Source organism: Balaenoptera musculus, chromosome 4 (assembly GCF_009873245.2).
Source record: "Balaenoptera musculus isolate JJ_BM4_2016_0621 chromosome 4, mBalMus1.pri.v3, whole genome shotgun sequence".
Classification (NCBI taxonomy): Eukaryota; Metazoa; Chordata; class Mammalia; order Artiodactyla; family Balaenopteridae; genus Balaenoptera; species Balaenoptera musculus.
Genome location: NC_045788.1, coordinates 44,480,898 through 44,496,685, shown reverse-complemented (window position 1 = coordinate 44,496,685; position 15,788 = coordinate 44,480,898). Strand labels below are relative to the sequence as shown.

Below are 15,788 nucleotides of genomic sequence, written 5' to 3'. Positions count from 1 at the left end.
TCAACTTATCTATGACTAAGGAGGCAAGGATATACAGTGGAGAAAAGACAGGCTCTTCAATAAGTGGTGCTGGGAAAACTGGACAGCTACATGTAAAGGAATGAAATTAGAACACTCCTTAATACCATACACCAAAATAAACTCAAAATGGATTAGATACCTAAATGTAAGACTGGACACTATAAAACTCTTAGAGGAAAACATAGGAAGAACACTCTTTAACATAAATCACAGCAAGATCTTTTTTGATCCACCTCCTAGAGTAATGGAAATTAAAACAAAAATATACGAATGGGACCCAGTGAAACTGAAAAGCTTTTGCAAAGCAAAGGAAACTACAAACAAGATGAAAAGACAACCCTCAGAATGGGAGAAAATATTTGCAAATGAATCAACGGACCAAGGATTAATCTCCAAAATATATAAACAGCACATGCAGCTCAATATTAAAAAAACAAAGAGCCCAATCAAAGAATGGGCAGAAGACCTAAATAGACATGTCTCCAAAGAAGACATACAGATGTCCAAGAAGCACATGAAAAGATTCTCAACATCACTAATTATTACAGAAATGCAAATCAAAACTACAATGAGGTATCACCTCACACCAGTTAGAATGGGCATCATCAGAAAATCTACAAACAATAAATTCTGGAGAGGATGTGGAGAAAAGGGAACCCTTTTCCACTGTTGGTGGTAATGTAAATTGATACAGCCGCTATGGAGAACAGTATGGAAGTTCCTTAAAAAACTACAAATAGAACTACCAGCAATCCCACTACTGGGCATATACCCAGAGAAAACCATAATTCAAAAAGACACATGCACCCCAATGTTCATTGCATCACTATTTACAATAGCCAGGACATGGAAGCAACCTAAATGCCCATCGACAGACTAATGGATAAAGAAGATGTGGTACATATAAACAATTGAATATTACTCAGCCATAAAAAGGAAGGAAATTGGGTCATTTGTAGAGACGTGGATGGATCTAGAGACTGTCATACAGAGTGAAGTAAGCCAGAAAGAGAAAAACAAATATCGTATATTAACGCATAAATGTGGAACCTAGAAAAATGGTACAGATGAACTGGTTTGCAAGGCAGAAATTGAGACACAGATGTAGAGAACAAACGTATGGACACCAAGGGGGGAAAGCGGCGGGGGGAGTGGGGGGGTGGTGTGATGAATTGGGCGATTGGGATTGACATGTTTACACTGATTTGTATAAAATTGATGACTAATAAGAACCTGCTGTATAATAAATAAAATAAAATTCAATAATTCACACAATAAAATGTAGATCTTATCCTTTCACTTACCCTCTTAAACATTTTGAAATATTCTGATGGCATGTAAAATAAAATCCAGTTTCTTTATCATTAAAAAAAAAAAAATGTGACAATATGCACATGGAGAATTGCTAACCCAGGAACTTGAGGTTCACAGTTTTACTGGTGCTTCATCATAAAGGTATGGTTGATTGTATTATTGGCCAAGTGGTGAAACTCAATCTTCAGGCTCCTCTCCTTCCTGGAGATCAGGATGATATCACTTGTTTCAAAGTCCCAACCCTTTAATCACATGGTTAGCCTTTCTGGTGAGGATACTTCTTTCCATAAAATTATCAGTGTGACAGCCTTACCCTGAGTCATGTCATTAGCAAAAGCCATCATGTGCACAACATGAGTCACCTTGTTAGCATAAAGTATCAGGTACACTGAAAAATTCCAAAGACTTAGGGGTTATCTCACAAGGAAATGTGGACAAAGGCCAATCAAATTCATTATTATACAGTCCCTCACCACTGCCTCTTCACACACACACACACACACACACACACAATAATATACACTCCTCATTTCCTATCATCCCCACTCTCCACTTTATTATTATTTCTAGCAGCTATTACTGTTTAACATACTATATATTTTCCCTTATTTTCATCTTTGTCATCTATCTTTCTCATAGAATGAAAATTGTAAGAGGCAGGAATTTCTGTCTTTTTTGTTTTTGTTGAATCTTCAGTGATTCAAACAAGCCTGACATAATGAAACAGGAGGGAAGGGGGCAGGGCACAACTTTAAAAGAATGACATAGCTCAAGGATACAACATAAACTGATTAGAACCAAATAGGTCCAAGATGGAGGACAAGTCGACTTCCACTAGACCTTGAGCCTCAGTATACACTCATTGTAACACATCAGCAAGCTAAATGACACACCCACAGGTGCCATGACAGTTCCAATGGTGACCATAAAGGTCAAAAAGTGGGTGGTGGCCCAATTCCTGGAAATTCCTACACCTTCCTCAAAATAGCTGGAATACTCCTCCCACTCATTACCCTATTAAATTACCCACCCCTATAAAAGCTGACAACCCCATACCCTGGTGCCACTTTCACCTTCTGAGATTGCCCACACTCTATCTGTGGAGTGTATTTCTCTCTAAATAAATCCACTTCTTACCTATCACTTTGTCTCTCACTGAATTCTTTCTGTGATGAGACATCAAGAACCTGAGCTTCATTAAGTCCTGCGACCAGGTGTGTGATCTCAGTTAAAAGAACGTGGGTTCAATCCCAATCTGAGTTGCACAGTTTCAATACTATACTCTCAGTTAATATTTGTTTAATGAAAGAATGGATTTAATCTCTAAATTCAGATTCTCTTATAACCCCTCTATTCTTTAAATTAAAATACTGTTTGCGGAAACATAGTTTTTGAAGGCAAAACCCACTGTGTCCCTCTTTGCCTGGCAAAGTAATAAAATTATCCTTTTCTACCTCACCCCCCCCCAAAAAAATACAGTTTTATTTAAGCATGACATGACATAGAATATAAATCCAGGAATATTTGCATATTTAAGAAATTATCCAATATATACGGTATCCCTTTAGCACTCTTATGATTGTGGAATATTTCAGGTGGCCTTTCAATTTACAACTACTAATCGTGGCTTCATTTTACTAGATTGTAAAGCACTCTAAAATGTATTCACTTTAAAATCACTGTATACAGCCTCTTCAATAAGTGGTGCTGGGAAAACTGGACAGGTACATGTAAAAGTATGAAATTAGAACACTCCCTGACACCATACACAAAAATAAACTCAAAATGGATTAAAGACCTAAGTGTAAAGCCAGACACTATCAAACTCTTAGAGGAAAACATAGGCAGAACACTCTATGACATACACCACAGCAAGATCCTTTTTGACCCACCTCCTAGAGAAATGGAAATAAAAACACAAATAAACAAATGGGACCTAATGAAACTTAAAAGCTTTTGCACAGCAAAGGAAACCATAAACAAGACAAAAAGACAACCCTCAGAATGGGAGAAAATATTTGCAAATGAAGCAACTGACCAAGGATTAATCTCCAAGATTTACAAGCAGCTCATGCAGCTCAATAACAAAAAAAACAAACAACCCAATCCAAAAATGGGCAGAAGACCTAAACAGACATTTCTCCAAAGAAGATATACAGATGGCCAACAGACACATGAAAGAATGCTCAACATCATTAATCATTAGAGAAATGCAAATCAAAACTACAATGAGGTATCATCTCACACCAGTCAGAATGGCCATCATCAAAAAATCTACAAACAATAAATGCTGGAGAGGGTGTGGAGAAAAGGGAACCCTCTTGCACTGTTGGTGGGAATGTAAATTGATACAGCCACTATGGAGAACAGTATGGAGGTTCCTTAAAAAACTACAAATAGAACTACCATATGACCCAGCAATCCCACTACTGGGCATATACCCTGAGAAAACCATAATTCAAAAAGAGTCACGTACCAAAATGTTCATTGCAGCTCTATTTACAATAGCCAGGACATGGAAGCAACCTAAGTGTCCATCATCGGATGAATGGATAAAGAAGATGTGGCACATATATACAATGGAATATTACTCAGCCATAAAAAGAAATGAAATGGAGGTATTTGTAGTGAAGTGGATGGAGTTAGAGTCTGTCATACAGAGTGAAGTAAGTCAGAAAGAGAAAAACAAATACCATATGCTAACACATATATATGGAATCTAAGGGAAAAAAAAAGGTCATGAAGAACCTAGTGGAAAGATGGGAATAAAGACACAGACCTACTAGAGAATGGACTTGAGGATATGGGGAGGGGGTGGGGTGAGATGTGACAGGGTGAGAGAGTGGCATGGACATATACACACTACCAAATGTAAAATAGATAGCTAGTGGGAAGCAGCCGCATAGCACAGGGAGATCAGCTTGGTGCTTTGTGACCACCTAGAGGGGTGGGATGGGGAGGGTGGGAGGGAGGGAGATGCGGGAGGGAGGAGATATGGGGATATAAGTATATGTATAGCTGATTCACTTTGTTATAAAGCAGAAACTAACACACCATTGTGAAGCAAGTATACTTCAATAAAGATGTTTAAAAAAAAAAAAAAGAAAGAAAAAAACAGTACTCAGAAAAAAAAAAAAAAAATCACTGTATATCTTAGAAATAACTGTCTCTGACTCCCTGCTGGTTGTTTGGCCTGGCGCAACCCGGCACTGGAGCCTACCCAGGCTCTTTGGTGGGGCTGATGGCGGACTCTGGGGGGGCTCACACCAGAGAGTGCTTCCCAGAGCTTCTGCTGCCAGTGTCCTTGTCCTCACGGTGGGACACAGCCACCCCCCGCCTCTGCAGGAGACCCTCCAACACTAGCAGGACTCTATTAAGGCAGATACGTGGGCACTGAGGTGTCCGGCAGAGGTCCCCAGGATGTGTGGAAGGGGGCATGGGCCTGATGCTCCCCTCTGAAACCTGTTCCAGTGGCCAGGATCACAGAACAGAGGCTCTGAAGGGGACCCCTAATGGCTACTGCAATCACAAGGCACCTCCCTGTCACCCCTGAGCCCCCCCAGGACACAGGGTCGTCCTGTGTGTGGGTTCCCACTCAAGATCTAAGTTTCCGACAGATGGTGACACTGAAACAGAAGAGATTTGCTTTGGTTAAATGTGACTTGAGCTGCAAGGAAAAACCCATGATCCATAAACTCAGTGAATCACTGGGCCACCCTGCCCTGAAGCTGGGGATCAAGAATCTTACTAAAGTTAGATGTAGTCACACATCCTAAAAACGAGTTGCAGAGATTGATAACTGAAACAATACAGAAAGGAATACAGTAAGGACACCCAGAATTCCTGAAGCCACCCGAGGACCCCGGACGCACTGAGAACGACCAAGTGGGAAGAGGGGAAGGCCTGGATCCTGGGTAACAAATGCTTCTAAGTCACTGACCCAACCAAACCAGGAATTGTCCTCCTTTTGTCTTTATAGTGTCAGGAAAAAAAAAATCTTGATTTTTAAGCTACTCTTTGTTGAGGTTTTTGTTTTCAGAAGCCCAAGCAACCAAATGCTACAGTTCTCACGACCCTGCTCCTTACCAGACAGTCCAGGATGCCTGTTTAAAGGAAATCAGGGAAGAAAAGAGGATTAAGTGGAATTTACTGACATCTCTGGACTAAAGGAGCCTCCAAAATAACAGGACAAGTGAATACATAGTTAAAATAGCTGAAAATGCCCACCCAGAAGAGGTGGTTCACCTGCTCCCACGGAACACACAAAGCGCCAGGCCCCGTCTCAGGGTCCAGACAAGGAAACCGAGGCACACGAAATGAAGTTCCTTATCTGACGTCACAGCAGAGCTTGCCTGCACTGCCTAAGTGTCAGGCTACGTTACCAGGATACACCAGCGTAAGGACACAGTGTTTGCTTCCCCAGAACTTCCTAGAAATTACAGCAGGACAGAAGATGTCACCTCATGGGATGGGAAACGAGAGCCGGGCAGGCTTCCCAGAGGCGGCACGTGATTTGGAGCTGGGAGACAGACACAGGTGTCTAACAGAGGAGATCAAAACCACTTTCATCATTCATAAAGCTGACTGGGCACCTGGGCCTTAGACCTGCAGTGCGGCAATCGGCCCCAGGGAAACCCCTAGCTCTGGAGGACACATCTCAAAGTAGAAGAAGGTAGACCCAAAGGCAACTGTTTGGAAACACAAAATATAGTTAGAAGTTTCACCTTCTAAAAATGTCAGTGCTGGGCTTCCCTGGTGGCCAGTGGTTAAGAATCCGCCTGTCGGGGCTTCCCTGGTGGAAGAAGGACTAAGATGTCAGATAAACGATAATGTCAGGAAAGTGCTTAGAGAGATAATTTTCAGTTACTAAATTCTCCACTTCTTGGTAAATATCCAGAACACTTGGTAATATAATTACCTCTTTTTCCACAGTAGCAACATTTAAATCTTTATCCAAGACTAGGGTCTAAACTATAGAAAAAACATAGGGTCATTGAGTCAGATAATACTATAAAACACTTATTCTGGCTGTTCAGTAGTTGGATACAATAATCCAAACCTTTGCTTCTAGCTTCTCTAACTCTATATTTTGAAATTAATAATAAATAAATAAATAAATATCTAATTATAACCCATTAACTTGATTTTATAACCTCCTGATGGTTTTCAATCTGGAGTTGGAAAAAGATGGACTACAAAACACAGAAAAGGCACACTTACTCTTCATCCATTTAGCAAGAATTCGAGAAATTTCCTGGGCACAGGTTCTATCCATAGGTAAAGTGGTCATAGAATATATCATCCAATCTCAGATTCTTTGAGAGTAAATGAGGCATAAACAGGGACTGTCCCACTCTACATAGTGGGAGTTCTCCATCACTAAGCCAGGTCAAGGGTCAAAGTAAAGAAACCAGAAGAGCACAGCAGTGGAATTCCAGCAGTTGTTTGTCCTCTTCCCTATTTTTCCTTTTGTTTCTCATGTCCAGAAAAAATAGAAAAAGAGGAAGTCAAAAGACATTTGCTATGTACTAGAAGCTACTAACCGAGCTTGGATAAAACAGAGGAAAAATGTTAATTTGCAAGTTAAAATCAAACCCAAAGCAAAAAGTATCAACTACACTTGAATTGGAAAAAGCCACACTTGCCTGTGAAATGACACACAAGAAAGCACTATGTTACTGGGTTATGATGCACTGAATAAAGTAGTACATGCATATACCTGATGTCTCATTGAAACTCTCAGAGGTTGCAAGTCATGGAGAAACCATCTTCATGTGTAATTATGAGACAAAAAAGCAACCAAGGAATTTAGCTTTATTTGGATTCTCAAGGTTTTGTTTTGACTATCAACTTTCCCAATTTCTCATACAAATCTAACATGCTTCTTTGTAACTGTATTTAATCAAAACTGGGTTTTAATTTTTTTTCAGAATTTTATAGAATTTTATTTGGTGTGATGGTTAATTTTATGTGTCATCTTGGCTGGGCTAAGGGATGCCCAGATAGCTGGTAAAACATTTTCGCTGGGTGTGTCTGTGTGGGTGTCTATGAAAGATTAGCATTTGAATAAGTAAACTGAGTAGAGACAGTTGCCCTCACCAAAGCAAGAGAGCTTCATCCAATCCACTGAGAGACTTGAGTAGAACAAAATGGAGGAAGGGTGAATTTGATCTCTCTGCTTGAACTAAGACAACCATTTCTACCCTTGACATTGGCGCTGCTGGTTCTCAGGCTTTCAGTCTCTGACTGAATTACATCACCAGCTTTCCTGGTTCTCCAGTTTATAGATCATGGGACTTATCAGCCTCTATAACCATGTGAGCCAATTCCTACAATAAATCTCCTCTTATCTATATCTATATCTATATCTATACCTATATCTATATCTATCTATTTGTCTCCTATTGGTTCTGTTTCTCTGGAGAACCCTTACTAATATATTTCATTAAGTATTTCACAGGAAGTGGTTGAAATGAACGTGTTAGGATACATTATCTTTCCTTCTCCCAGCAGATCATTTGAATTTATATTTCTACCCAAATAATTTTCACAGAATACTAAAATCATTAATGTTGAGCTTTTCTAATTTGAATGTGATTTCAATGGAACTTAAAGCTGAGAAGGAAATATATTTACTGGAGACTAACTGAAACCAAAACCAAAAATATATTTTAGGAAATAGTGTAGCTCATTAAATAAGCTCTTCTTACCTTCAAATTCAACACCGTCTTCTAGTCAAAAGGAGGAGAGGGAATTCCCTGTCGGTCCAGTGGTTGGGACTCTGTGCTCCCACTGCCAGGGCCCTACATTCAACCTCTAGTCAGGGAACTAAGACCCCACAAGGTGACGCAGCCAAAAAAAAAAAAAAAACCTGGAGTTTTTGAAACTAAAGCACCCCATATATAACATGGAATAGAAAATAATATAAACAGTTCTCAGTCATGCCACTGTTTTTCTTTACTATAAAAGCAAAGTTTTTGGGGCTTCCCTGGTGGTGCAGTGGTTGAGAATCTGCCTGCCAATGCAGGGGACACGGGTTCGAGCCCTGGTCTGGGAAGATCCCACATGCCGCGGAGCAACTGGGCCCGTGAGCCACAACTACTGAGTCTGCGCATCTGGAGCCTGTGCTCCGCAACAAGAGAGGCAGCGATAGTGAGAGGCCCATGCACCGCGATGAAGAGTGGCCCCCGCTCGCTGCAACTAGAGAAAGCCCTCGCACAGAAACGAAGACCCAACACAGCCAAAAATAAATTAAACAAACAAACAAAAAAATCCGCCTGTCAATGCAGGGGACACGGGTTCAAGCCCTGGTCCGGCAAGATCCCACATGCCGCGGAGCAACTAAGCCCATGCACCACAACTACTAGAGCCTGTGCTCTAGAGCCCGTGAGCCACAACTACTGAGCCCACGTGCCACAACTACTGAAGCTTGCCAGCCTAGAGCTCATGCTCCGCAACAAGAGAAGCTGCCGCGATGGGAAGCCCATGCACCGCAACAAAGAGTAGCCCCCAGTCGCCGTAACTAGAGAAAGCCCATGCGCAGCAACAAAGACCCAATGCAGCCAAAAAAAAAAAAAAAAAAAAAAAAAAAAAATTGTCAGTGCCTAAACTTGACCACATTAGAGGGACTGAATAGATGACAGGGAAAGTGAGCTGCCTGTGCCGGAAAGAAAGAACAATTGATGCCTGTGGTCCTGGGAAATTTTTAAAAAGCTAAAGAAACAAATGGAACCCACCTTTAACAATTCTGATATTTGCTTAAATCCCATAAAAATAAAGACAAGTTCTTCAAATGAGAAAAAAAAAAAAAAAAAAAGAAATAACTGTCCCTGAATTCTTAAAGGGAATCTTAATTCCTGTGTTAGGATTAGGTAGGCAATATCGGAATTTGTAATTCAAAGAAAACTTGATGCATGAAGTTGAGTGCATCCTACTTCTTCATAGCAGGCATCCTGAGTAAATTAATGTCTTTTTAAAGAATTTCTTCATAAAATGAATTATCAAATCTGTGCTCAAATACCAATGACAAGCAGGTCATTTCCTGTAATACAGTTTGAAAGGTACTCTGCTTTTTTAGTTAAATAAGCCATGTCTTAAAATTTTTCTATCCTACATCAGAGGAAAAGTGAAATGGATGCCTGTTAAACCACTTCTGTATACCACAAATTGGGAAAAGAACCTGGTAACAAAAAGAGAAGAGATTTTTTTATCTCATGGAAAGTGTTAAGTATTATCACTTTGAGGTCTTTATTTTGTAACCAGAATAGAAAATATTTTTGAAAAATAATAAAGTCAAGATGTTTAAATTTATCTTATAATTTTGGAATTAAAATTATATAGTGTTTCAGAATTCTGTATCTGGGAATTATACTGTACTTCACAAAGTGTTTAATTGATACAAATAGGAAGAGAATTATGTCTCTGGTTAAGTTTTAGCGTCTTTGGAGGTTTCTTCAATTATAGAGTAAAATGCTTCATCACTTCAAGAGCTATTTCAATCACTTTTTGAAAACTATATCTGCATCCGTAGGCAAAGGAATTTTATTATCTCTGAATTACAATTTGGAATGTCATGAGTTATTTCATAGGACAAAGTTTGTTAAATGAACACTGGCAGTGCCATTAGTGTTTCGCTCTTGAACTCAAGTACAAGTCAGCTCTATTTAAGTCGCCATTTGCAGAAGCCAGAAATAAATGTACAGTTAAAATGGTGCCATAAGTTAATTAGAATGGAATTAGAAGGAAAGTGGGCAATTTAGGAACATAAGAATTGCTGTACCGAATCAGACCAATGGTTCTCCTGGTTTAATATCCAGCCTCCAGCAGCTGTACTTGTTTGTTTCTAAAGCTTTAAAAGAAAAGAAAAAGACTACATAATTCACTTAGACAAGTGTGCCATCTGTGATCTGAAGAAATTTTCTTCCTGACCTCTTTCAAATAATACCCTAAAGCAAGAGGTTTCAATCCTGTTATGATATTGGCTTAGCTTGAATAGCTCTGGTTATTAATAATTCTTATTAAATCATCCAACTCCCACATAAAATCAACTAGTTCATCAAGAAGCTGTTTATCTCTACAGCCCCTGAATCATGGTTGAATATTTATGCATCTGTGATAAATTAGGAATTTATGGTACTTATTCAACACAAGTTCTTGTTGGCAAAATCTGCCTCTAGTTAACCAAGCTGGATGAATGCCTGCTTCGCTTTCCAAATTCTAGGGGTTCACAGGCTTTCGGCCAAAAAAAAAAAAAAGTGTATCTGCTATCACTACTCCCAACTTCCTATTCATTAATAATATACAGAAGGTATTTGAATAATGGAGAATTCTGTGTGCTAAACTTTTAGAAAAGTTCAACTGGAGTTTTTCTTATATGACTTTGCTTAAGTTAGACGAATCTAAGAGAAAGGAATGAGTTACTTATCCCTATCACTTTAGTCTCCCTTTTATGATACAAGTATATGTGACTAATTTCTAGGTTTTTTGATTATTCTAGATACCACCTCCAGGTCAATATTTCTAAAATGTTATGTACACAATAAACCATCTAGCAAAGAATCCCTCAAGAATTGTAAATGCCTACAAGCTAAAGTCTAAACCATTTTCCTAAGCTGTCAGATCTTACTGCTATAACACTTATATCCTAAAGCTATAATTCTAATAGGATCTCCTCTAGCTTAGAATCCAAGAAAACTAGTTTTTTCATTGCTATTTGAACTAAGATAACACTTATTATTTATACTATGTTAATTCTGCTCCCTTTCTCTAGCACTCCAAACTTCTCTTTCTGGTTCAGTTCCTTATTTTTTCTCCTTACTTCAGCTAAAATCGCATTCCTTTACGTAATTCCCTCTTCTGACAATTTTTGTCCCTTTGTTTATGCTTGATTTAGTCTACCATATATTGTTGGTTCTTTGTTTTCATGGATGTCCTTGATTGTAAATTCCCTGAGGGAAACCATATTTTCCATATTCATTTGTGTTTCTAGAGTCCAGGCAGGGCCTGACTCATAATAATAGCATACAAATATATTAAAGAAAAATCTTTAGAATCACCAGTGACTATCTAGACAGAGTCACTTCCAGAATGTTTACTCTTTGAGTTTCTGTTTGTGTGACCTAGGCAATAATATATTATTGAGTCCTACAAGGTACCAAAGAACCAAAAATCATAAATTTCTGAAAAATAGAGCCAAGTGTTACTGATTTAAAAATCACAAAGATATGGGAAACATCAGCACAAAAAGAGAATCTGAAGGTTCTAGACTCCTGATGTTAGAAAATGAAGGAATTCCAAGCACAAGTAATAGCTAGGCAAAGACAGGAGGTAAAATAGAGGAGGGAATCACTAAGGAACTGTCCCTAATTCCTGTTGGTTGGCCCATGAAGAGAATACCTGAAAATAAGTTTGGAAATGTGGGTGGCAGCATGTTCACTAACCTTTATTGAACTAACTCACAGGGGAATTATTGAAAGATTTTTAATCAGTGAACAGATCTATAAGAATGTAAGATCAACTTAAAAATGAGACTGAGGGCAGTTCCCTAGGGTAACGAGGTTATTACATACTAAGGAAATGTGTAATCAGTTCCAAATTTAAACACATGTTTAAGTGTGAAGAAAATATAAACATTCTAGAATAGAATATATTTTTCTCCCTGTATGTTAAGCAGAAATGTGTGTAATAAGTTCTTCTTTAAATTTTAATTTCTACAATTTTAACTAACATAGTGCTTCAAGGTGCTGAAAACATTCAACCCAGTTCATTTATGCTTGACATCATCAAACAAATCCACAATTTTTCTTTTTCCACAATTTTCCTGACTTTTTAAAAGCTCTTATTGGTTTTTGAGAACAATATATATAAATATATATATTTTTATCTATCATTAATTTCAGTAGAACTATAATGCCTCTCTTTAATTTTTTAGAAATCCAAATGGGACCCAAAACAATAGTACAAGATGGCCTGTCTTCAAAAGCAATGAACAAAAATATTTAACCTTGAATACAGAGTCACCAAGAGTATACACTAAACTACGTGCTCAACAATGCAGATTCTGGACACTATTTTTTCCCAAAGTCTTGGAAATGACAGGTGTGTGTTGTTTTTTGTTTTGTTTTGTTTTGTTTCAGTATTTGGTTAAATAATTGGTTATGGATTATGTAAATGGGGGAAAAGGTAGACTATTCATGGCACAATGATAATGTTCATCTGTGACTTTACAACTAATTGATTCCAATGTGTACATTATCTTAACAACCTTCTTCCATCAAGTTTAGATATGTTTTGAGGGCTTACTATATAAGCAGCACCTTAGCAGTTAAATAAAGAAAGCAAAACTAGGAATTTTTCCCTAGAGGAACATGAAACCTAGCAGTGGAACTAAAATAGGGCACTCTCGCTATTCAGCCAATTTTTGTGGAATTAACTAATGGATAAATGAAAAAATAAATATATAAAATAAACAATGTATAATTGTTTATTTTATATATTTATACTCAAATAGAGGCAAAACAAATTTAGTGATACAGATGTAGAGAACAAACATATGGACACCAAGAGGGGAAAGTGGTGGGGGTGTGTGGTGGTGGTGTTATGAACTGGGAGACTGGGATTGACATATATACACTAATATGTATAGAATAGATAACTCATAAGAAAAAAAAATTAGTGATAAATAGTAGAACCCTTGATTTCTAAGGGGGGAAAAATCTCTAAAATTTACATATTTAAAAACACAATCCAAATATTTCTAAATATTCTAAGCTTGGAGATATTTAAGACCACCTACATACATTAAATAATACAGTAAAAAAGTAGTAATTTAGTTAACTATTCTTCAGGAAGTGATTACTTAAATTTGTATAAGGAAATACTGAGAAAATTGTTCAGATTATCCTACTATTTCAGAATTCATTGGTAAGAAGATATTTGGCTAAACTTGAATGACCAACATGAATGATCACATTTTCTGTGAGAAAAATGGCATACATATACAATTCACTGCCTGTTTTTTTTGTTTTTGTTTTTGTTTTTTTTTAATGTCAGCTATTTATAACTGATGTGGCTCCTCAGGTCTATTTTCTATATTTTTCAAATAAAAGTAATGGACTTTCAATCACCAGACACATTGCTAACTAGTTCCTTTATACTTTACCATTCTGTTCATCAGAACATTCCGCAATTTTCAGGCTACGTACTAGATATCACAATACAGTAGACGTTTTTAGTTTCTTCTTTATAGCGGTTAGGGGTTAGTTTCAGGCAAATATGGACATCTCAGAGTTGTATTCGATTGTTTAATATGCCTTTTGATTCTCAGATTTTACTCACCAAAATTATAATTATGGACTCATCTGTCTGGGAAACATTACTGATAGACCAGTTCTCTGTGTATCACTAAATGCTCTGTGGCACAATATATATCAGAGATGGGCTTCTGCATCCCTTGACAGAGCTACAGTACTGCCCTTGTGTCCTCTGGGTGTGAATAGCAATGAGGTAATGCATTTAATCTGCCAAGAGACCAGAAGAGGTATCATTTAACAAATCACAGACTACATATTCTCAATCATTACTTAAAATATTTGTAAATGAGAGGGTCATAATTTGAAGGGAAATAAGGTGGGGTAGGGGCAAATTTTAAATGACTAATTTATTATAAACCAAACTGAGTCATTCTGGTTCAAGCACATGTGGTCTACTGTGATGTATTTGTTGGTAAAATAAAATTTCAATATCAGCAATTTTTGAAAATGTACTTCAAAATCTCTATCTCTAAATACTCAACTACTGTAAAGCAGGTTGAATAAATAAACTCCTAAATTTTTGGCTAGGTGCTGCTCCATCCTACACAAGCCTGAACAACCTTCTAGTGTAAGCAACACTGAGCTGTATGGACATACCATACCTTGCTCTGGGATACTTCCAGTGTGTCTTGAAAACATTATTTTATATTTTAGCACTATTTTCTCAGATAATTCCCCCAAAGGAGTTATATGAAATATATTTAATAAAATGTAAAGTAAATGCATGATATAATTGTTATAACATCAACAATGTATTCATTAATAATAAAAATGTTTACATTTAAACAAACAGAACCAGTTTGAAATGCCATGCTTTTAGGTTTTATAATATACAAAATTTCAATTAAAATCTTTTCAGGTAGTGAGAGAAGTTGATAATAAATAATGAATAAAACATCGCTGTACAGTGTATTTGGAGAAATCGGCATCTGCAATCAAAATTATTTTTCAATGAAAGTAAACAGAGATTAAAATTTAGATTAATACAACTCATTCCATGTTTTACAGGAAATATTGATGAAGCAGAACGAGAATGGAAAGCAGGATTCCATCGGTGGAACAATTACATGATGGACTGGAAAAATCAATTTAATGATTACACTAGCAAGAAAGAAAGCTGTGCAGGTCTCTAATTAATAGATTTACCCTTTATAGAACATTCTTCTTCCTGTAAATCAAGGCAAAAATATCTCTTACACACCTGGTAAGAAAGCTATTATATAGCTGAAGCAAAAATGCCAGAAGGATAATATTGATTTCTCACATCTTTCACTTAGTATTGTACCTAGCATTTCAAAACCCAAATGGCTAGAACAAGTTTAATTACATTTCACATTATAAAGTTTCACAATTAATTATATGCATATTAAAATAATTTGCAGCTTCAAACTTTCTCTTTCCTGAATAACTTTAAGATGGTTTTTTTTTCCCTAAAAAGTATCTGTGTTCTTTTTCCAGTCTCAACTTTATTTTCATTACCACTCATAAAAGGTATCTTTTAAAAATGAATAAGGTCTTGAAACATTAGATACTATAATTTACAATATTACTTCCTTTAATTAATTTATGCATTTAATGTTAATATGATATATTAAAACAAACAGAAAATAATTGGCTGCTTTGTTTTTTTATATAAAGGCAAGAGAATTTATTTATTTAAGAGAATCTTAAAATAACAGACTTGGTCACTTGGAAACACCTTATGATAGAAACAAAATGTTACTACCAAGAGACAAAATGTAAAAGAATATAATTATTTATATTTTGTATTTTTAAAAATATGTATGCTTGGAGTCCTCAAATTATATTCCTCATTCTTTCAACTCTTTTCTTCCTCACCTCCCCACTCCCCAACTCTCCTCAAACATGCCCACATGTAAATTACTCTTCCGGTAACTCAAAAATTAAAAAAATGTGGGTGAGCAGAGGTCTAAATGAACAATTTCAGAAGTCACATACCATCTGGAATAAGGGAATCCTTGGCTGGACCCAGAAATGTCAGGATTTTAGTAGAGAAATTGTTCAATTCCAAAAAAGAAATGATTATACTTTCTGCAGACAAACTATATTGTTTTAATAATTTAAAAAATTACAAAGTTGCATTTACTAACTTGAATGTCAAGAAAACACATCCCATGAATA

At 36.9% G+C, this 15,788-nt stretch overlaps 1 protein-coding gene across 1 annotated transcript in view; it reads left to right on the top strand.

Annotated features, from left to right (window-relative positions):
* The window catches only part of BCHE (butyrylcholinesterase), a 79,976-nt gene extending 64,715 nt beyond the window's left edge, over positions 1-15,261 (top strand). The window contains exons 3-4 of the mRNA XM_036849530.1: positions 12,266-12,432; positions 14,655-15,261. Coding sequence (XP_036705425.1) covers positions 12,266-12,432; positions 14,655-14,779 — 292 coding nt within the window. The 3' untranslated portion in view covers positions 14,780-15,261. The remainder of the gene's footprint in view (positions 1-12,265; positions 12,433-14,654) is intronic.
* Positions 15,262-15,788: the final 527 nt, after the last annotated feature.